The 22,468-nt window shown below is 46.3% G+C and overlaps 1 protein-coding gene across 2 annotated transcripts in view; it reads left to right on the forward strand.

Moving 5' to 3' along the window:
• The window catches only part of LDAH (lipid droplet associated hydrolase), a 124,227-nt gene extending 102,852 nt beyond the window's left edge, over positions 1-21,375 (forward strand). For both annotated transcript variants that reach the window (XM_075557060.1, XM_075557061.1), the window contains exons 6-7: positions 9,283-9,365; positions 19,495-21,375. In XM_075557060.1, coding sequence (XP_075413175.1) covers positions 9,283-9,365; positions 19,495-19,686 — 275 coding nt within the window. In that variant the 3' untranslated portion in view covers positions 19,687-21,375. The remainder of the gene's footprint in view (positions 1-9,282; positions 9,366-19,494) is intronic.
• Positions 21,376-22,468: the final 1,093 nt, after the last annotated feature.

Here is a 22,468-nt window from a genome sequence, read left to right on the forward strand (position 1 = left end):
TTTACCCACATTTCATCCTGGAGTGTTCATCCCAGGGTGGGTGGTGGTTTATATATTAACCCTTGTGATCGGTTCCCCCATTTTTCCCCCTACTTCCCCCACCTTTCCCCTACCCTCATGGTATCACTACTCCCATTACTATTCATTAATGTACATGCGCCGGTCTTGCCAGGTTTGTAATGTAGAGCTGAGGTCATGGTAGTGGGGTGGGGACACATCAGAGAACTAGAGGAATATTGTGTGTTCCATCACTTTTGAACGATTTTCATGTTTTGTTATTCACTTAATGACTAGGGCATAATAGATTCTTTAAATAAGTATGTATTTATTGTATCAAAGTAATAAGAAAGAGAAAATATTAATAAAAGAAACTTGAACAAAGGAACTAGCTTAATCAGTAATGAAGGTAAAATAGTTGTTGCTAGTAAATTCAAGAAGTTAAATTATTTATTTAAAAAATAAAGATTGGGTGAATTTTACTTTTTAAAAAAGTATTCAGTTACATTGAAAATGATACTCAGTTCATTCTTAGATCCCTTGAAAATTATATTAAAGGAAGTTTTTGATATGTAAGAAGGGGATAAGAGGGGCCCTTGTTTGACAAGAGATGTCAGTGGGTTTGTAGAAGAGGGTGAGCAGAAGGGGCGTAGGAGATTTGTTGACTTAAGACATAAAGAGCTATCGCCCACAACTCTGTTGTCCAGTCCAACAGCCACTGGTCAGCTGAGTGGCTTCCCCTAATTAAGGTTAAATTAACATTTCATTGTCAGGCACACAGGTCACATGTTTAACGTGCCCAGCACCACAAGTGGCTACCGCACTAGCACAGATAAAACACGTCAATCATCACAGCGAGCACAGTGACACCACACTGGTTAGAAGATGAGGTCACTGAAGAAGGAGCCCATTGTGTCTCCCATGAAGAACCCCTGAAGAACGTGATGCTCAAAGCACCAAAGGGTGGGTTGGGGGGATCATCATATCATCGTGAATGAGGGGAGCACATGATGGGGACCCAATGCCCATCTGTAGACAACTGGACATCCCTTGCAGAGGGGTAAGGAGGAGGAGATGAGTCACTCAGGGTTCAGTGTAGCAACAATGAAACTCACAACCTTCCTCTAGTTCTTGAACGCTTTCTCCTCCCAACTATCATGATCCCAATTCTACCTTGCAAACTTGGTTAGACCAGAGGATGCACAGCGGTACGGATGAGATCTGGAAACACAGGGAATCTAGAACAGATGAACCCCTCAGGACCAACGGTGAGAGTGGCGATACCGAGAGGGAAGGCGGGGTAGAAATGGGGAACCGATCTCAGGGATCTACATATAACCTCCTCTCTGGGGAATGGGCAACGGAAAAGTAGGTGAAGGGAGACACTGAGCAATGTAAGATAAGATAAAATAATAATTTATAAGTCATTAAGGGTTCATTAGGGAGGGGGAGCGGGGAGGGAAAAAAGCAATATGAGCTGATTCCAGGAGCCCAGGCGGAAGGCGAATTTTGGGAATGATGAGGACAACGAATGTATATGTGTGCTTTGCACAATTGATGTATGTATGGATTGTGATAAGAGTTGTATGAGCCCCAATAACATGATTTAAAAGGAAAAAGACCAAACAAACAAAAAGAACATGATGCTCCAAACCCGGAGCCTGCGAGAGGAAGTGCGAGAGTGAGACAGGCACTGAAGACGGCTCCTGCGGTCAGCCTCCCCCAGCCCTGCCTCTCTGTACAGCACTCAGCAGGCAGGCCTCTGGAAAGGGGCGGCGGGGTCTGTAAGTAGGTTGCACACCCTAAAGAACTTCATGTCTTCTGGCATAGGGGTGCCCTGCCCTAACATTTGTCATCACGCTAGTAAGCCCACTGCCCAGTAAAAACTTGCCCACCTACACAACTTTCTCTTCAAGTTCCGACGAGGCTTGCTCCTGTAGAGCGACAGTCCCAGAAGCCCTCCGGGACAGTTCTGCCCCGCCCTACGAGGCCACTACGCACCAGCTCGGCTCGATACCAGTGAGCTTGGTTTCGTTGGATCACGAGACCTCTGAGCAAAGCCTCTGCTGGAAAGAAGTAAAGGATCAGGCGAACCACCCCTCCGTCAACGGCCTAAGACATGGAATGGACTTAAACAGCTGGGTTTTCCCCTCCAACATCAGAGAATACATGTTGGTGAAAACAGTCGGATGCTTTGAGGAAGAATGACTGGAGACCGGGGCAGACCCCGTGCAGATGAAAAAGAGAAATTGCCAACATTGAAACTTCACTAGTAGATGCGTGAAGTTAAGAACTGAAAGGGTAGAACAAAAACCGAAAGGAGTTAGATATTACCATCAAAACCGTAAGAATCGGTAAATGGGAATAATGAAATCCAAGAGGAAGATACTAACAACAGTTTAAGAAAATGTCCTACCCACACCCAGGCATGTTATGATGATATCAAATGTCAGCATCATCCGTAATCTAGAGAAGATCTTACAAGGTTACAGAATTTTTTTTCATTTTTTTAAAATTTTTTTTTTAATTTTAACAATTTATTGGGGTTCATACAATTCTTTTCACAGTTCATGCATATACATACATCAATTGTATAAAGCACATCTGTACAGTCTTTGCCCTAATCATTTTTTTCTCTTTTCTTCTTTTACATTTTATTAGGGACTCATACTACTCTTACCACAATCCATACATACACATACATCAATTGTATAAAGCACATCCATACATTCCCTGCCCCAATCATTCTCAAGGCATTTGCTCTCCACTTAAGCCCCTTGCATCAGGTCCTCTTTTCCCCCCCCCCCTCCCCATTTTAAAATTTATTTTAACAATTTATTGGGGTTCATACAATTCTTTTCACAGTTCATGCATATACATACATCAATTGTATAAAGCACATCTGTACAGTCTTTGCCCTAATCATTTTTTTTCTCTTCTTTTACATTTTATTAGGGACTCATACAACTCTTACCACAATCCATACATATACATACATCAATTGTATAAAGCACATCCATACATTCCCTGCCCCAATCATTCTCAAGGCATTTGCTCTCCACTTAAGCCCCTTGCATCAGGTCCTCTTTTTTTTTTCCCCTCCCTCCCCATTGCCCCCTCCCTCATATGCCCTTGGTAATTTATACATCGTTATTTTGTCATATCTTGCCCTATCCGGAGTCTCTCTTCCCCCCTTCTCTGCTGTCCCTCTCCCAGGGAAGAGGTCACATGTGGATCCTTGTAATCAGTTCCCCCTTTCCAACCCACTCACCCTCCACTCTCCCAGCATCGTCCCTCACACCCTTGGTCCTGAAGGTATCATCCACCCTGGATTCCCTGTACCTCCAACCCTAATATGCACCAGTGTACAGCCTCTGTCCTATCCAGCCCTGCAAGGTAGAATTCGGATCATGGTAGTTGGGGGGAGGAAGCATCCAGGATCTGGGGGAAAGCTGTGTTCTTCATCGATACTACCTCACACCCTAATTAACCCATCTCCTCTCCTAAACCCCTCTATGAGGGGGATCTCCATTGGTCGACACTTGGGCCTTGGGTCTCCACTCTGCACTTCCCCCTTCATTTAATATGATATATATATACATATATACATATACACATATACACATATATACACATACATACACACACTTATATCTTTTTTTTTTTGCATGATGCCTTATACCTGGTCCCTTGGGCACCTCGTGATCGCACTGGCCGGTGTGCTTCTTCCATGTGGGCTTATTTGCTTCTGAGCTAGATGGCCGCTTGTTCACCTTCAAGCCTTTAAGACCCCAGACACTATCTCTTTTGATAGCCGGGCACCATCAGCTTTCTTCACCACATTTGCTTATGCACCCATTTGTCTTCAGCGATCCTATCATGGAGGTGTGCAGTCAATGATATGATTTTTTGTTCTTTGATGCCTGGTAACTGATCCCTTTGGGACCACTCGATCACACAGGCTGGTGTGTTCTTCCATGTGGACTTTGTTGCTTCTGAGCTAGATGGCCGCTTGTTTATCTTCAAGCCTTTAAGACCCCAGTCACTATCTCTTTTGATAGCCGGGCACCATCAGCTTTCTTCACCACATTTACTTGTTCACCCACTTTGGCTCCAGCCGTTGTGTCGGGAGAGTGAGCATCATAGAGTTCCAATTTAATAAAAGAAGGAATTCATGCATTGAGGGAGTGTTGAGTAGAGGCCCAAGGTCCTTCCGCCACCTTAATACTTGACCTATAAATATAGACACATAGATCTATTTCCCCATCCTCCTATATATATTTGCATGTACATGTCTTTGTCTAGACCTCCATGAATGCCCTTTGACTCCTAGCTCTTTCCTCCATCTCCCTTGACTTTCCTCCTGCCCTACTACCATGCTTCATCGCCACCTGGGCTAGAGTATACCTCTTCTCTAAGCAACCTTACCCTTGATCATTTTCCACCAGGCCTGTCACTCCCCCTTCTCTACCATTTGGGGTCCCATGTTTTTCCCTTGTCCCTGGGTTTGTTAACACCACTTCCTTACCCCCCCACCCCAAGTCCGCCCAGAACTGTCGGTCCCGTTGTTTTTCCTCCAGATAGTTCATCCAGCCTGTCCTATTCAGACAGACCTGTGGAGCCACTAACATGCACGAAAACTAGACAGAGGAAAACAAAGCAACAGTATACAACCAGACAACAAAACAACAAAAACAAACCACTGACAAAGAACAGAACAAAACAGTTCACAAGAGAAAAGCTTGTAGTTAGTTCAGGGATCGTTTGCTGGCCCTTAGGAGCGTTTTCCAGTCCAGTCTGTTGGGGCACCACGCCCTGGCCCCAAAGTCCACTTTCAGCATTCCCTGGGGACCTTGCCACTCCATTCCCTTGCTGTTCCGCTGCACTCCCCCAGTGATTTGCCTCGGTGTGGTGGGATCAGGTCAGGTGCAATTCCCACACTGTGTCTCCGGTGCTGTCCCCTGTATCGCCCTTAGTCACTGAGGGGCATCATGTCTCATAGTGGGGCCAGCCATGTTGTTCTCTCTGTGGACTGGCTGCTCTACTCAGGAACATCATCATCACGGCCTGGTGGGCCAGGCTGTGCTCCACTCTCTCCTCCTGCCCCTTCATCTGCTCCCGTGTGCTCTGATCAAATATATCCATCTCCCAGAGCTGCAGAGTCAATGTCGTCCTTTGGAACAAATTCTTTTCGGGGGAGGGGCAGGAATCCACTTAATTTATGGTGCTGGGGCCAGCCTCCCAGACCTCTCCACCAGTTCCCTCCTCCATGCCGGGATATTGCATTCACACCTTGCGACACTGGGTTGAAGTCTGGTCCCACTTTCCCTGTGGAGATATAAACAATACCCTCCCCTTGGGTGGATTAATGCCCCATGACCCCACTACCCTTTTCTTCCTTGTATTCATCCTTTTGTTTTCCTTTCCCCACCTCCTCCACCATTGTCTACCATGTACATCCCTGGTTTTGGTCTGGTCTGGTTACAGAATTTTTAAAGATACCTTCGAAGGAGTGAGAATCAAACTGGTATCAGGCTTCTTGTGGACCTACTAGGCGCTGAAAGACAGTGGAGCTGGGCCTTCCCACTTCCAAGGAAACACTATTTCCAACTCCAAAGCCTTTAGCCCACTGTCAGGTGTAAAGCAGAAAACATGACTTTTACAGACTACAGAAATTTAATCTAATGCAGCGATACAGCTGTGAAATCTGAGGGGGCTAAAAAATTTCACGGAAAAATGGATGGAAAGGTAATGGCCTCCTTTCAATGACTTTTTAAAAGCCCCTTCGCATGATGTTATGTGATTTGGCCTTGACACAAATGCCGTCTCGAACTGCATGCCCTCGCAGTGGCGGTGTCAGCGTGCCATGAGGGAATCACGTTTTGTCCTTAGCAGTTTCTCCGCAGCCTATAGAGACCCTCCTCAGATGAGTGTTAGCTGCGAAGCTTGCAGAGGAGCCAAGCTTAGAGAATTTTCTCTTTGATCTTGAAGATTTTTTTGACTGTCTAGTGAGATATGCCTTTTTGTGAACAGTAGCACTCACTGATTTTACACCTTCAATTTGTTTAATAACCATTTGTTTCTTTTCCAAAGCAATATTTCTGTGTCTCCGCTGCTCTTCTCCCTCGCGCTGGTTTTACTGCCTATGAACACTATGATGTACGTTCATGGTAAAACCAGAGATAATACTAAGACACCGAAGAGATGCTTGACACAAGATTCGAGGCTTACATGGTAAACGTGAAATAGAAAGTATGGCACATACATAAACCAATAGAAATGGTATTTATTATGACTAGAAGACATGTGTAATATAGCTCCTATATGTACTATACCAGTGTACACCTGCAATGCAATTGCTTTGTACACAAAAGACCTGAGATACAGGTGGGGGAAAACTATTATGTTTGCTATTTACCTTTCTCTGTTCAGGATTTCTGGACTTTATTATAACCTTAGAGAACTGGAGAAATATTTGAGGTCCAACATTGCCCAAAGAGATGACATGTGATCGTAGACTTTTCTATATGAAGTCATCAAAAAACATATCCTCCCCAAAACAGCAATAAGAACTCATGAGTAAGGGACACAAGGAAGAGACGAACCAGTCCGATTGCAGAACAGCGCCAACAAAACATAGAACTTTGCTCTAGGTCTTTAATATTTCCTGCTCCCCCGCCACTACCATGACCCCTAATCCAGCTAGACCAGAGCATGTACCGGGGGCAGATAAGAGCTGGAAACACAAGGAATCCAGGACAGTTAAACCCCTCAGGACCAACAATGAGAGTAGCAATACCTGGAGTATAGGGGGACGGTGGGGGGAGAAAGGGGACCTGATCACAATGATCTACCTATAACCCGCTCCCAGGGGAACGGACAGTAGAAAAGTGGGTGAAGGAAGACATCAGTCAGTGTAAGACCCCGGCTCTGTCTTAGAATGTTTGTTCTTGAGATAGCTGCATCGCCCAGGACTCTGTTTCAGCATGCCCCTTATCAGAGAGGCACTGGCACGAATGGCGAGGGCTGCTTTTACACTGTCTGCCTCCTCACCTGGTTTTGTTTTTTATGTAGCAGTTGTCAGCAACTATTACATAGCTATATGTCTATGTTCCCTACTCCTCACACTAAATTATAAGCTTAGTAATAAACGCCAAACCAGACTCTTTCCCATCCAGTCAATGCTGACTCCCAGTGGGTTTCCAAGAGCGTAGCTGTTTACAGGAATAGAAAGACCAGTCTTTCTCCAGAGGAGCTTCTGGTGGTTTCAAACTGCCGACCCTGTGGGTTGGACCCTAAGGCATACCCCGTACACCACCAAGGTCCCTAAGCTTAAAGATAACAAGCAAATATTTCTGTCTTCTCATCCTAGGTGTTGAGCAACTTTTGAATACATAAGCAAATGAAGTAGTTCATGGATTAGCTTTGGCTTGCAGAAGCCATGTGAATAGGGGACAAAGGGAAATCCCAAGGTGACAGCCCTGTGGTCAGCCCCAAGGACAACAGTCCCAAGGAGTGGCAAGGGACAATGCAGCTAAAAGCTTGCTCTTCAAGATCAGCCTTTCTGTATTTGATACACTGATTATTATATGTTTATTACTTGGATAAAACTTTAACCAAGGAATGTAGGAATAAAATATAAAAAATATTTTCCTCTAGAATTAAAATTCCAGATAATGACCATGTGAACCTTAATGGTTAAATGCTACTAGCCAAAAGTTTGCTTGTCTGAACGTGCCTTGGAAGAAAGGCCTGGCTAACTGCTTTTAGAAGGTCACGGTCTTGGAATCGCTATGGTGCAGGTCCGCACTGCCTTACGTCTGTTTGTCAGAATCAGCTCAATGGAAACTAACCACCACAATAACATTGGAGGTTCCGTAAATTAGGGCATGTGGGAGACATGAACAGAAAATGCAAATTTGCTATGTGTCTGCCTTGTTTGGAGAGAGAAATTATAGACACTGATCAATTCTAGACAGCAGTAGAAAAAGCAAAGAGTTCACATGATTTCAAGCAAAGATAACTACTAGACTACTCTATACTCAATGTCATCTAATCAATTCTGATTGACAGCCACCCTATAGGACATGGTAGTACCCCCTGTGGATTTCCAAGACTCTAAATCTTTACTGGAGTAGCAAACCTCATCTTTTTCTCATGGAGTAACTTCAGCTGGTGGTTTTGAACTGCTGACCTTGTGGTTAGCAGCCCAGCATGTAACACACTACACCGCGAGGGCTATTCACGAAGGGCCTTTTTTAGAAAGGAAAGGAATAAGTGAGGAAGGGAAGCCCACATCGCAGGGGGGTCGGAAGTAGGTCATAAATCATAGGAAGGCATGGCGTAAGCCAAACAGGATGGTCCAAGTTTCTCTCATCACAATACACGCGAGTATCTATGCGAAGCCCCGTTATTTAAAGACAGACCTTGAAATCTCATGGTTAAAGAGATCCACTATTTATAGTCTGATTGCAAGAGATGTATTTTTAAAAGCAGGCTATTAAAAACCCAGGGAAGGACAGGTGTGTCGAGCAGGTGCTCGCCAAAATACAGCAAAGTCGCAATAATCTAGTCAAATTGGATTTCAGGGCAACGTGTCAAAATATTCCTGGCCACGGGAGAAAGGAAAGTGGTGTAAGTTTGCGTTTTCTCTGCGTCCCGCTGCTTATCTGCAATCAGCAGGATGGGACTCCCCCTTACTGAAAGCTCTTAGAGACTCTTTCACATGTTTCAAATAAGCATTCATTTTAGTTGTTTCCTTTAAAAGAAAAATAAAAAGCCGTATCGCTTCATGTTTGTGACTGTTCGTGCAATTTCCTTGGCATGCCTGGTTTATCTGGAAGACTTTATGCTTCTAGTCCTTAAATTGTTACCACACATATTTATCAGGTGCAATTACACAGATGAGGGAGCGTCCGAAAGTTCATGGAAAAAGCTCATTATCTTTCCGTTCCAATTTTTTATTCGCTTTGAATGTCTAAAGCCTCCTGGTATATGTTATCGCCTCTGTTTTCTGATATTCTGTTGCCATGTTGCTAAGCTCTCTGACTATGCAAGCCAAATAAGACTGGATGGTTTGTATGGTAGTTTTGTTTGTTTTTTTAAGACATGTTCCTGCTGCCAATGACTCAGCATGCTGCCTGACTTCCATGCCTTTCTTTGCCTCGCTGATATCTCACATCACCTACCACTTGCCTAAAGAAATGGAGGATTATGCATTTATTAAAATTAATTTGACATTTGTGCTCTATATATTTTAACTGGCTTTTTCCCCCCCTAACATAGCAAATGCTCTCTACCTTGGGGCCCAAGAAATGAAGCAAATACTCAAGAGAGATGATGAAACCATACAGAAGCATTTATCTAAGGTAATCACTTTCGTGCTGCCGGGGAGTAAGACAGCAAAGAGGTGGGCGGAAGTATTTCCTGAGGAGCAAAGACTGGAATTGTTGGGATCTAGAAGACCGAAGGGTTTGTAGATTTCAGAGAGAGCTCTACCTGTAGTTAACATTCATGAAATCCCTGAAGGTTTCATAGAACGCAAATTATGGTTATTTAAATATATTTTACAAACTGTTTTTACTGAATTTGTTTCCAGAATCAGTACTTCTCCACTTTGTCCCCATACCTCCAATTCTCTAGGACCTTGTCCTAAGAATAACCTCAAGCTATGGCGGTAGGAAAGAATCAGTACTGCATGTCGCCTGGTGACTAGTGAATATGCCTTCTCCTGCCCCTGTTGGGGTAAGAGCATCTAGCTCTAATATCAAGACCAGTTTCTGAGCCAGCAGGTCCAGGAAGGCTGCAGCAAGTGCTCATTCGTCACAAACACATTTGGAAGTATGGCTCAGAGCATGTGTGCATACACTGGAATTTGGGCAGCTTGGCATCATTTGTATGTCCATTCGGAACAGACTAGCCCTGTGCTAACACGGTCCACAGCGCGTGCTTCTTTGTGGCTGGTCTGAATTGGGATGTTCCATCGGTGTACGATGCTCACTGGATTTCAAACACCTGGTATAAAAAAGGTTGAATATTTTATGAATATAAATGTGAACTGATGATGTTTTTGGTATATTGCGTTAAAGAAGGGAGCCCTAGATGGTACACATGGGTCACACGCTCAGTCGCTAACCACAAGGTCAGAGGTTCAAGTCTACCCAGAAGTGCTGTAGAAGAAAAGCCTGTGATCAAAATATCAGCCACTGAGAACGCTTTGGAGCACAGTTCTGCCGAGCACATGCCGAGTTGGAATTGAATCGACAACTGGTGATCTTTTTAGGATAATGATCATCGAAAGTGTTGTGTAAATCGCATGAAGGCCAAACCTGATCTCCTGTGGTTTCCTTATAGCTGTAGGCAGGCCAAGATCAGACACACCTCCACCCTCCATCCTTCTTGGTTCGATAAGTCATTGATTAAGAGGGGGTTATTTTGGGAAGTTAGCAGGTTACCACAAGGCAGAGACAGACAGCATTGATATACAGCAGTACCTCTTCTCAGCCAGCAGCCAAATCTGTCACTGGTCCTCAGCCTCTCAACCGCAAGGCTCCTGGGCCTCTGTTTCATGGTCTCCTTGCCTCAGCATCTGCTTCTGGCCCATGGCCTCCGTGCTGCGGCCCCTGTGGTCCCCCTGGTGTCTGCCTCTACCTGCTTCAGGCAGAGACCTTGAACAGGCTCCCCCAGTGGCTTTGCTTTCTTGCTGGTCCTGAGCCTCCTCTCTGTATTCCTCCGTCTGAGTCAGCTCTTACGTGGAGTGTGGTGTGGGTCCTTCAGCAGACCCACAAGGAGAAAACAAAGGCTGGTGGCTTCAGTCACACCCTCTAGTAAATGGAGGACTAAGTATATATCCCACCTGAGTCCTGTAACAAAGAACTCTCTCCAAAATAGGATTGTAGTCACCAGGCATAGAAGCTCGCGTTTACAAATACATCGCCAAAGGAATTATGGCTAGAGGGGACCATATTATGTAACTGAGTACATAGCAAGTAAACTATTCAGAACAAATTCAGGCATTTCTTTATACCATTAAAATGCAGTTATTCGAAAAATTTTAATTCTATATGTGGCTCTCGTTATATTTCCTCTGAGCTTCACCTGAGGGGCTCAGCTCTGAGGTCTGCCAGGGACAGGGAAGGAGGCCCACCGAGTGGCTGACTCTTACAAGACCTATAAAGACAGGTCACAAATAAAATCCTAGGGATGCCTCTGGGTCTAGAATTTCTTCATAAATATAAATCTGCCTACCATGTTAATGACTATTTCTTTAGCCTCCCATTAAAGCTATCTTAAAACAATGGGATGTGTATGTCCTTAAAAAACATGGGTTTGTTCCAAAAAGATAAACCAGGGGGATTCTGAAGTAGCTTCGCCCATTGGGGATTTGTAAAAAATAAAAGAATAAATTTTAAAAATGCTTGTCTCTGCCTCAGGACCATTGTGCTCATATTTCTAAGTAAAAATCGTCACTTAGGGATTGACATTTGAAAACCAAAAAGAAGCCCCAGTTAACTGTGGGGAACCCGAGAAGGCCCTGGCCTTCAGGGACATGAAAATATGAGAGACTCGGTTCTCCCATCTTAAAGTTGTCTCGGTGTTGACTGCTTTCTGCTTTCTTTTCTGTTGAGATTTTCCCCTGTTTTGTTTTGTCACTGTTGTTGGTTGGTGGGTTTGTGTGTTGTATGATTTTCTGTATATGAAGTTTAGGATAGGTAGACCGAGAAAGTACCTGGATTATAATCACTTACGGAAGGCTGGAGAGCTCACAATAATGAGGACAAGAAGAAAAATGTTCTGAAACTGATGGTGGTGCTGACTACACAACTCTTTCTTTATATGATTGAACCACTAAATTGTATGATATGTGAAATGCCAATAAAACTATTTCTTAATAGTTTTAAGTGCTAAAGTTTGCAAGTTTATTTTAAAAAAACCAACATCTCAACTCTCAGTTAATAATACGACTGGCTTCCAAATTCACTCACTTCCAAAATTCACACTTGCTGAATGACTAGACCTATCTTGTGTCATAGCCGGTCTTACCACCTGTAGGAGCCAGCTGCTGTAAAACACTCATCATTTCTGGATTCTGTTTGTATGCTGTGCTCAGGAGGAGGTCAAAGAAAGGTGCTAACTTGTTCCAGTCCTGAGTTAAATCCATATGCAAGTGGAATCGTTCCCAGATAGGGGCTGTTGGCCGTAACTATGTCAGGGCTGTGAGGTTTACTGTAGCTTTTATGGGAGAAATGAGTGTAGAATGGTAGATGGCAGCCATTTCAAGGTTAGCATTAACCTGCATTCACAGGAATAAACTTTTCCAACTACAGCGATTCATTTTGTTATATTTTTAAGATGGCATTAAATGTATTTGTGAAATGTGCGGAGAAGCAAGACAATGTTTAATTTAACGATGCAAAGCCGTCCTGCCAAAATCTGTCCGTGCCGTTCATTGTGACTTCTACCGGCTGAATGTGAGCTGTCTGAAAGAATACCGCAAGCCCAAGTCCTCAATGCAACTATATAGACAGAGGAGGTTTATTGCAACTCTTTGTCTGTAAGGAAAAAGAGGAAACATGCTGTAATTTAATATTGGTAAACGTTGAATCCACACCGTATGTCCCAGTCTGCTCAGTGAAATAAGGGAACTTGAAGGGGTGACGTGAGTATAGAAAGACAGGAAGCTGCTGGCACTCCCGCATTCCAGCAGCCAGATAACTAGTCAAAGACCAACTCCCCAAACTAGACACAGCCATCTTTTATACTTAGGGAGCCTTTGAAATGCTTGTGGGAATTTTTCACTCTCTTTAAGTTCCATTTTTTCCCACAACTTTTGGAAGCCTTCTTATGTGTGTTGGGGGACGGTGGGGAGGTGGGGAAGGCCGTTGTACAGGGAGCTTCAAAACGTTCGGGGCAAATAAAATTTAAAACGAATGGACTGTTCCCACAACCTTTCTGAGGCTCCTGATATTCTAATCAAAGACACTGCGATTTCAGCCTACGCAAAGGCATTCAGAAGCCTCTCACCTGGCCAAAGTGTCCCGCGTGGAGAGTTGCTTTTGTTTTTAATTAAATACTTTTATTGGGGCTCTTACAGCTCTTATCACAATCTATACATTCATCCATTGTGTCGAGCACATTTGTGCATATGTCGCCATCATCATTTTCAAACTCATACTCTTTCTACTTGAGCCCTTGATATCAGCTCGTTTTATTCCCATCCTCCCTCACGAACCCTTCCCATCCTCCCTCACGAACCCTTGGTCATTTATAAATTATTATGATTTTGTTCACGTCTTACACTGACCAGTTCCAGTGGAACACCATGAGAATCGGGCAGTGTTTCGTTCTGTAGTGCAAAGGGTCATTGCGAGTACCCAACCCAGCAGGTTGATATTAACCTTCATGACGATTGTAAATGTATAGTGATGGACATAATTACCTGCAACAAATGTACCGTATTGGAAAATATCTGCCATCGTAGGGGATAACATATAAGCATTGCCGGTCCAACTACGGTTAGTTGCCTGCCTTTATAATAGAAGGAAACACCACATTATGTTGAGAAGTTAACAGAACTAAAGATGTCGTTTTCCCATCCACGTTCACACAGTCTCACTTTTATCAGTGGACCTGCAAAGTTCTCCAGGCCCCAGTGAAGAACCGTGCTTTAGAGAAGCTAGAAGAGGGAGCGAGGTAGCATGATATCACGGATCAGGCCCGGGCCTGAGAACAGTAAGCCACGGCGTGCTGTTCTTCAAAGACTGGGGTGTTTAAGAGCCATTGAAAGCAAGGAGATCTGATATTTGACAACCAATCAAAATATAGGCCAGGTAATATGAATGATCAATTCATACCAGTAGTCCTAGAGGGAATATAGTCAGACTAGTAAATGGGAGGGATTGTTTGGAGACGAATATGTGGATGAGTACTGGAAAAAAATTTCATTTGAGAGAGCTCAGCTACTTAGGAGACTTTTATAAGAAGGGTGGGAGTGGGGAGAAAGGAAGGGTGGGATGTGGATTTAGGAAGCAGAATCCGAGGTGCTCAGTACTAACAGGATATTAGTGACTGGAAGGTGGCAGTTTCTAAGATTGCTTCTCTGTATCTGGGTTTGGTAAGATGAAAGGGAATATGGGGAAAGCTGCCTAGTCAGTCCGGTCCTTGTGTTTACAGTACCCACACGGGCCCATGAGTACAGGCAGTGGGTCCGTCTGTGAGTATGAAGCACGGAAGGGTAGTCTGGGTTGAAGTTTTATCTGGGAGTCATGATATAGTTGAAGCCGGGAGCACGGATAATAGAAACTGAAGAGAGTGTGCAGAGTAAGAAGAGAAGAGGTCTGAAGATTGGACCTGGGGGAACCGACTTAAGGGTGAGGGCGAAGGACGGAATAAAGCAAGGAAAGAGAATCAGCTGCACATTTTCGCCACCCCGCTCCCAGTATTCCCGTGGGAGCCCCTGAGGTGCGCTCTGCTTTATGAGGCACCTGGTGGATTTGAGGCAAGTCAGTCAGCATCCCCTTGTTCTGCCATTGCTCTGAACTGTAAGGGGATGTGTATCTCATTCGTAGAAAAATAAATTAGTGTTTGGTTTATAAACTTGAAGTTTCCATTTAAAAGTCACTTAGGAGGGAAATTCTAAACTGCCGTGACCATCTCTGGCCCAGGCTTATGGAAACAGCTGGTGTGTGCTACTGCCAGACTGAATCCGAATATCACCCTCAGTCCATAGGAGTCTGAAATTGTTCCCAGAGGGAACCCACAGCGGAGCTTTCTGGTGAAAGTAGCTGTGCGTGGAGGGCTGGCCTGCAAGACCAGAGACCAGCTCAGAGCTACAGTGTGGCCTGCGAAAGGACCATATGTCCTCAAGAATAAGAGTCCTCTGCTCTCTCCCCGTCCTTCTTAACCACCCTTAGCCCAGAGGTGCCTGTTGCCTTTGGGAACAAACCCTGTGCCGTTTTTGCAGATTTGAGCATGCAAATCCTTCGGACATGCCCATGTCCTGCTTGTCGGAGCATAGGAAGTGCTGCCCAGACCAGCTCGCCAGCGCTGCCTTTCCGCCAAGCCTCGGCCTGAGACGGATTGTGTTAGTTCTGGCTGTTTCACTGGAAGCCTCTTCAGAATGTCCTCATCATCCTGGAAATGGATAGGTTTGTTTGTAGCTTAATCGTTGTGACCTTGAGAGCTTCGTTTGGGGCAACAGTGCTAACATACCCTGGAGATGTTAGTAGAACAGGGTGGAGAAGTGGTACCACTTGTCCTGGAGTGGACTCTCATGAGTCACCGACCGACCTAGTTCAAGCCCCCAGTCCACCACTTGCAGAGTCATGTGCCCTTCGTTCAGTCACTTTCTTCCCTGTTAAAAATCAGTAAAGTGGTATGAGAATACTCTATTCGTGTACAGTTATTGGGAATGCCATGCTGCCATTCATTTGAAGATCTTGCCACCGTGCCTGGTATGTATGCACTAGGCACTCCGTTAGTACTGGCTATGACTATGATCATTAGTTGGATGGCAGGTATGTCTGGGTACTTTAAAAGTACCATTTGCCTACCTTTTCCTCTCGACACGCCTCTTCTCAGATCATTCTGTTCTGTTGTAAGAGATTTGGGGAACAGTAAAGTGTATGACCAAGAACCCCTGCAATTCCCACACCATCCTCGATAATAGCCATCACTTCCCATAAAGTGCTTCAGGTAGATATTCCATAAGAGCGATGACGGCAGGAAGCAAAGCTGTGCTTCATTGTTACCAGGAAGTGGGCACAGTACCCTAGGTGCAAAGACTCCTAATGAGGAGAATTGGGCCATTTCCCTAAATTAGTTAGGCAAGACCATCTGATCCCACCCGTCACATTGTTTTTTAGTAGGGACAGAAAGAAAGCTTTAAGCAAGATTAAATTGGCCCCAATGCCTGCTGCTCAGTTGCCTCACCAAAGGAAAAGAGAGGTACTGGGCCCGCCCCTCACTCCAGCCCCACAGAAGAAAGATACAAAGATAGTCCCTAGAAAAACAAGTGACTTCCCTGTAGACCGAGTAGGCGCTAGCCTTTTAGGCTTTAGACACATGGGAAGGAGAGGGCCCCACGTCACACACCTTTTGGTGCATAGCTGTCCCAACACTGGCTACTGGTCCAACCACAGAACCCTGAAAGTAACGTGACCGGACCCCCTCCGCCTCCCTGACCATTTGGTCACCACTGTTTCCCTGGACACCCACAGAGGAGAAACGGGGCACAGTGAACATGAAGGGCTGGGCTTTCACCTCCACCCTCAGCTACTTCCCATGGTAATTTGATGGCTTGAATGCTCCTTATTTTCTCAAGAATGGGAATGAGCCGGTTGGGGTTGAAAGAAAAGAAAGGAAGCAGGGTAAATTGGAAATTAAATACCCTATTTCTTTAGAAAGCCCTCAAGTCCTCAGAAGGGTTGCCCAGAAAGACTTCAGTGACGTTTTATAGACGTCTAGCCTGAGGCCTGCCACCTACAGTATGGGTTACAACTCAGTGTAGAGAACACCAAAAAGACAGCATCGTGATAATTTGGAGAAAAGTTTGGCGTTTTTCAAGATTTTGTCTTGCTTAGACCCACAAGCCATGCTGATGGAAGCTAGAGTCAAGAGCTTAAAGGATGTGTTATGCCAAGGAGAAAGAAACGATAGGAAATAATTTAGTTCCTATAGGAATAATTAGTTCCTTGGAAATGTTTGCATGTGAATGGCTACCGATGACCTGCGATTCCTCCTGGATGATCCCAGGGTTTCCACAGCAGGTCCCACCCTTGGCGTACGGAACTGCAGGAGAATAGCAGAGTCTGTGAGGAAGCTTTAAGTAAAAGTAGTGGATTTTGCTTCTGTCTTTGGTGATCAAACTCCCTTGGCTGTCCTAGCCAGTGTAGGACCGCCCACCCTTTGGATTTTCTATTATCCCCACTTGGCTCCTCGTTCTCCGGTCGTTGTGAACAGTAGTAACAGCAGCAGTTAAGAATGGCATCTCTCTAACCTGGTTTTACGATTCAATGATTGCTTGAATTTAAGCAAGCACCTTAATGTTTCTAAACCTAAGCAGCCGTTTCTGTAAAATGTAGGTGCAATGTATTCTATATTATAAATGTAGCCACCTCGGAGGACTGTCGGGAAGGAAGGAAGGAGGGAATGTGTGGAAAGTGCGTGGCACCTTGTTCTCAGTTTCCACCTGTTTCAGAATTGTTCATAGTGGTTTGTTTTGACATTGTTGGCATTAATGTTATCTCCCGGGCTCCGGCTCACAGCAGTCCCATGAACAGCACATGGTTTAGAGAGAACGTAAGGTGAACTGCCCTCATGGAGAGAAGCTTGTTCTCCCAACAGCATCTCAGGAGGAAGTTGCAGTGTGGTGATGGCCCTGAGAGTCTGGGAAACTTTTTTTCACTCCTGGTCAGAGAAGCCACTCCCTGGTTACGAGGTCAAGGTCGCAGCATCTGGGAGCTACAGGGAGACTGGAGGGGGGAAGCCAGCAACTGCAGCCCTCTCCCACCCTGCAGGAAACAAAAGGATGCTCTTACTCTACTAAAACCCCTGGAAGGTGATGGTCTTGGGAGACTTTAGATTACCTAGCAGTGACTGGGGAGCAAACAGCAAGAACCACCAGGAGACCCTGAAGACAGAATTAAAGGGGAAAGGTTTGGGCCAGAGAAAGCTCTGAAAGGATTCAGACCGAGCCTACAACTCAAGGCCTAGTCGTTCATAGTTTAGTGTATAGACCACTACATTCAATGATGTCCTTCTCTCTTTCACATGTTTCTTGGCAAACCATCTCCTTCACAGCGTGATCACAGCACAATACAGTTGTCATTAAGTTCCATGTTTGAGAGCCGTAAACCCCCTGCCTTGTATTCTGATCATGGAGTTAGAGACGGAGAGTGAAGTCCAGCCGCCCGCAGAACCAACAAGAGCATTTTCTCAGGCTGTCTCCTCCTCACCGCCTGATTCCCTCCCACCACCACCCCTACCCCTGTGGCAGCCAGATTAGCTTCCCTCGCCAATGGCCCTGATCAACTCACTTCATGGGAGAAGTCTTTCTGGTTTGCGCACTTGCACTTCAAAATAAAGCCCAGAAGAAGGCTGTCTGCGACTGGATCTCTCTCTCTCTCTCTCTCTCTCTCTCTCTCTCTCTCTCTCTCTCTCTCTCTCTCTCTCTCTCTCTCTCTCTCTCCTTCTCTCCTTGGACTTCCCCCCCCCTCCATATTACTGGGAATTCCCCAAACCTGCCCTCCCCTTGAAACGGCCTGGCACACTTCCCCTCTGTGCATCCTCCCCCACTTGTAGACACAACTCTCCTGGTCCCCTTCCATGGCTTCGCATCAGCTGCCCCAAACCCCTGTGCTACCTGTCATACTGAGTGACTCGTCCTGTCTTGTGCACGTGACGTCTCTTCTCTCCCCGCTTCTACACGCATACAGCGCCTGGATCTTAGTGCCCCTGTTTCCCAGGCTGCTAATAAAAAGTACCTGCTCCGTTAGTATTTGCTAAACCGATGGATGAGCGAGCGAGTGAGCGCAGCTGGCGTCGTTGTGGAAATCACGGGTGACTGCAACTCTGCTCACGGGCTGGAGCTGGCACGGCACTAGTCAGTGACAGCAGATGTCAGAGCCCTTCCATGGTTGTTTGTTGCTTCGTGGACACGTTTTGCTTATTTTTTTTATCACTGTGTGTTTTTCTGAGTATCAGATTTCACCAATTAGAACATAGCTGTTTTTCACCCAAGCATAGCTGCCTAGGTAAACACACATCCACCGTCGACAGCGCTTCCAACTGTTCGTGGGAAAATTGAATGAAAAGACGGTGGGATTTTTTTCCCCCCACAAACGTTTTGAAGCAGAGTGTGTGGGTATGTGTCCGTGTGTGTGTGTGTGTGCGCGCGCGCGCACGCAGGTGTAACTTGTAACTAGAGAGCCAATTCGGGTCTCAGGGCTGCCTGAAAAAAGGCTGTGCCATGCCGCCTGTGTGCTGTCCCTGAAGCCAGCACCCCCTGCCTTCCTCCCTCCCGCACTCGGGCAGTTGATCCCATTTCATCTGCCACATTGGAAATCACTGAAGCCCTTGTGCATCCAATTCATCTGCACATGCGTTCAACAAATATGACCCCATATGCGTACCAGGTGTCTGAATGAAAGCTCTTAGGTGTTTAATAAGCGGTCACTTAGTACCTGAGTCTCAGTTGCTCTCCTCCTTATCCTCACCTGCCTTCGTCCAGATCCACTGTCCAAACCCACCTGTGCTCGTGAGGCCTCTGCGTGAGTTAACGATGCTCTTTAACTAGGATCTCCCTACATGGGCGTCTCTCCATCAGGCGCCTCTCGGTCCCCCTCCTGTGAACCGTGACAGCTCACTCCCACAAGGCAGCGCATTCGAGGGGTGGGGGCATGTACCAGGCACGGGTCCTGCCTTTCCAAGCATCACAGGCAGCTGAGGACGGGTGTGTGCAGAGAGGGCCCTGAAAAACGTTCTTCTCTTGTCTTTTAGCTCACGTTCTACTATGGCACTATAGATAAGTGGTGTCCGATGGAGTTCTACGAAGACATGAAGAAGAATTTCCCAGAAGGAGACATCCGGCTGTGTGAGAAGAAAATGGGGCATGACTTCATCATGGGGTGGAGTCAGGAGATGGCGGAACTGGTGGCTGACTGGCTGAAGGTGGACCTCTCCAAAATATAAGCCCCAACTGGGGGTACGGGCATCTGCCACCAGTCCAGAGAAGTGGTGGGCTTGCTGCCCTTGGTAAATGACATGCGTCACGAGAACCACTTGGCTCAGCCATAAAACCCAGCCCCCCACACCACCACCACCCACCTTGTCGGCCTAAGTAAACACAATCCAAGAATCATTCCATAGACCTTAGACATGTTCTACGACGCAGGGAATACACCGATCCTATCTAAACAGGGACTCTGATGGGTGCAGGAGATGCCAACCTACTGCAAGCCGTGGTTTATTGAGTAGAATGCTTGCAGACATAATGAAACCCGAGTCCAGGTGATTCTGGAGGAAGGATTATGAAATACCGCCTGGAAAGTGTACACAAGATCCGCGAGTATGAATGCACAGATGTTGACGGGGACACGATTGTAAGAGAGGCGCCCTTGAGTTACAGCAGCAGGAAGTGTGAGCAGTGGGTCTCGGCCCAGCATTGAGGGGGCCAGTGCCTGTCTCCATATGTGCAGGGCTTCCCTGAGGAGTGACAGGCCTCCTCCGTCCGACACACAGTACAATTCGCCACATGGCAAGCTGGCCACTTAATCAACCCTGACTTTGCCTGTGACCCCAAGACAAGCCATGAGCTGACCCTCTCTGCCCGCCAGGTCCTGTGCTTCCTGCAGGCCCCACTCCTCCCAAACCAGGGTGGAAGCACGGACTGTCCCAAGCCTGTACCGTGGCAGCTGCATGAGCAACGTGCCCCCACTGTAACCCTTTCAGTAAAAACCCACTGAGCACTAGCATTCACCAAGTTCTGGGCTAGGCACTGAGGATAGAGTTCTTAGCTACTTTGGTGTCTCTGAAAAGCTTGTGTGCAAAGGCATCTTTGAAAGGTTAAGTAGAGAGTCATCATAAATCAGTTCTGCATTTCTGCATTAATTTATTAGGTGGAAATAAATTAATGAACCGAAACAATCCATTGCATTATGTGAATCACCCCCGCCAAGTCCCTTGTCCCGTTCCCCCCCCCCCACCGCCCTTCTCCATCCAGTCACCTTGAAGTCTGGTGGAAGAGAAGCGTGTTCGCTGGCCGACGCGGGCTAAGAAGTTGCTAGGGTCGCTGCCTTCCCCAAACTGGCTCATCTCAGGGAATTCCAGAGCCGCAGGCTAGCCCTCTGCCTGACTGCAGTGACAGATGGCTGTCAATCAGAAGCGTTCTGCATCCTCCTAAAGGAGGCCCTCGTGACGTTGTTTTTCCTTAAGGACGGTGGGGTGGTGGACTTTCTCTCAAGACCTACAACTCCCTAATCAAAGAGTCCACTCTGACAGCTGCCACAGTGATGAGCAGTGACGTCGAGGTGCTGGCTTCTCCTCTGAGCCAAAGACGACTGGGGGGAGGAGCCACGATCCCACGAGGAGCGCACGTGGCCCACAGGAGGCAGGGGTGCAGCCGCCACAGGCACAGGGCTGCTTACAGAAGAGTGACCTAGAAGCTAGACCCTCATGGCGATGAAGGGCGTTGCGCCAACCAGGTAAATCACTCCTACTGGAACAAATAGTCCCCGTCCCCGCATTCTCTAGCCATTTTAGGGTAACATTTCTCCATACTTCAAAAGTCCAGGTGTGGGTTTTGTTTTGAGCTTAAAGATCCAGTTGTTCTATTTCTTATCATCCAAACACCAAATTAATGGAATAAATGTCATACCGGCACTTCTGTCCTTGCTTGGCCTGATTGCTGTGCATGTTTGTGTGTGTCTGTGTGTCTGTATATTGGTGTGTTGGGAGGAGCGAGAGGACAGATTGAGCCGCTGCCCTAAGGGCACTCCCGTCGAAGTCTCTCCATCAACCTGAAAAGGCACTTTCTTGGTGATGCTTTCAGAACGGGAAGACTCCAGTGCCGGCATGGTGCATGACAGCCGGCCGGTTCCAGAAGCGTTGCTGCCTGCCCCAGTCAGCCACGGGGAGAGTCCTTGTCCTCCAGGGTCTTCAGGTGCTGACTGGAAAGCAGAAGCTGGCTCAGTAAGCCCTGCCCCCCATTGCCCACCTGCCCTGGGCAGTTGAGAGACTCTTCCTCGGAATTCCGCCCCTGGGGCTCCCATGGTTTGATGCCCACTCTGTGAGGCCCCTTTCTTCAAAGGCCAGTGACTTCCTAAGAAAGTTCAGGGTTCAGGACTTGGTTTTCCTGCTCCACTATAGAAGTACTTGATATCCACCATATATCATACACACACACATACACACACAAGTATCATATATTGCATTAGTCTGGGTTGACCAGAGGAACAAATTCATAGACACTCATGTGTGTAAGAGAGAACTTTATATCAAAGAGCAGTTGTACATTAAAAAAGCATCCCAGTCCTGATCAAGTCCATAAGTCCAATATTACCCCATATGCCGATACTAGTGCATAAATTCCTCTTTAGACTCACGCAGCTATGCAATAACACCAAATGCAGGAAGATCACAGGCCAGTGGGTGGAAAGTCTTGTGGATCCAGTGGCAGTGGAAGCATCTCAGTGCTGACGTGGGTTTCCATGTGGCTCCTCCAGCATCAGGGCTCTGGCTCCATCAGCATATCTCCACGTGGCTTGTCAACAGGACTGTCTCATAGGGGGTGAGTGTATCTGGCCTCCAGTGAGTTCTTTATCTCCATAGCAACTCCAGATGAGGTAATCAAGCTCCACCCCCTCACTCAAGTTAACACTAGATTATGTAACTAACACATATATACATACAAGGGTGTATCAAACAGAATACAGCTCCCCTCCCCAAAGCTCTGTATTTAAATTTTTTGACAAAA

The sequence above is a fragment of the Tenrec ecaudatus genome, chromosome 8 (assembly GCF_050624435.1).
Source record: "Tenrec ecaudatus isolate mTenEca1 chromosome 8, mTenEca1.hap1, whole genome shotgun sequence".
NCBI lineage: Eukaryota > Metazoa > Chordata > Mammalia > Afrosoricida > Tenrecidae > Tenrec > Tenrec ecaudatus.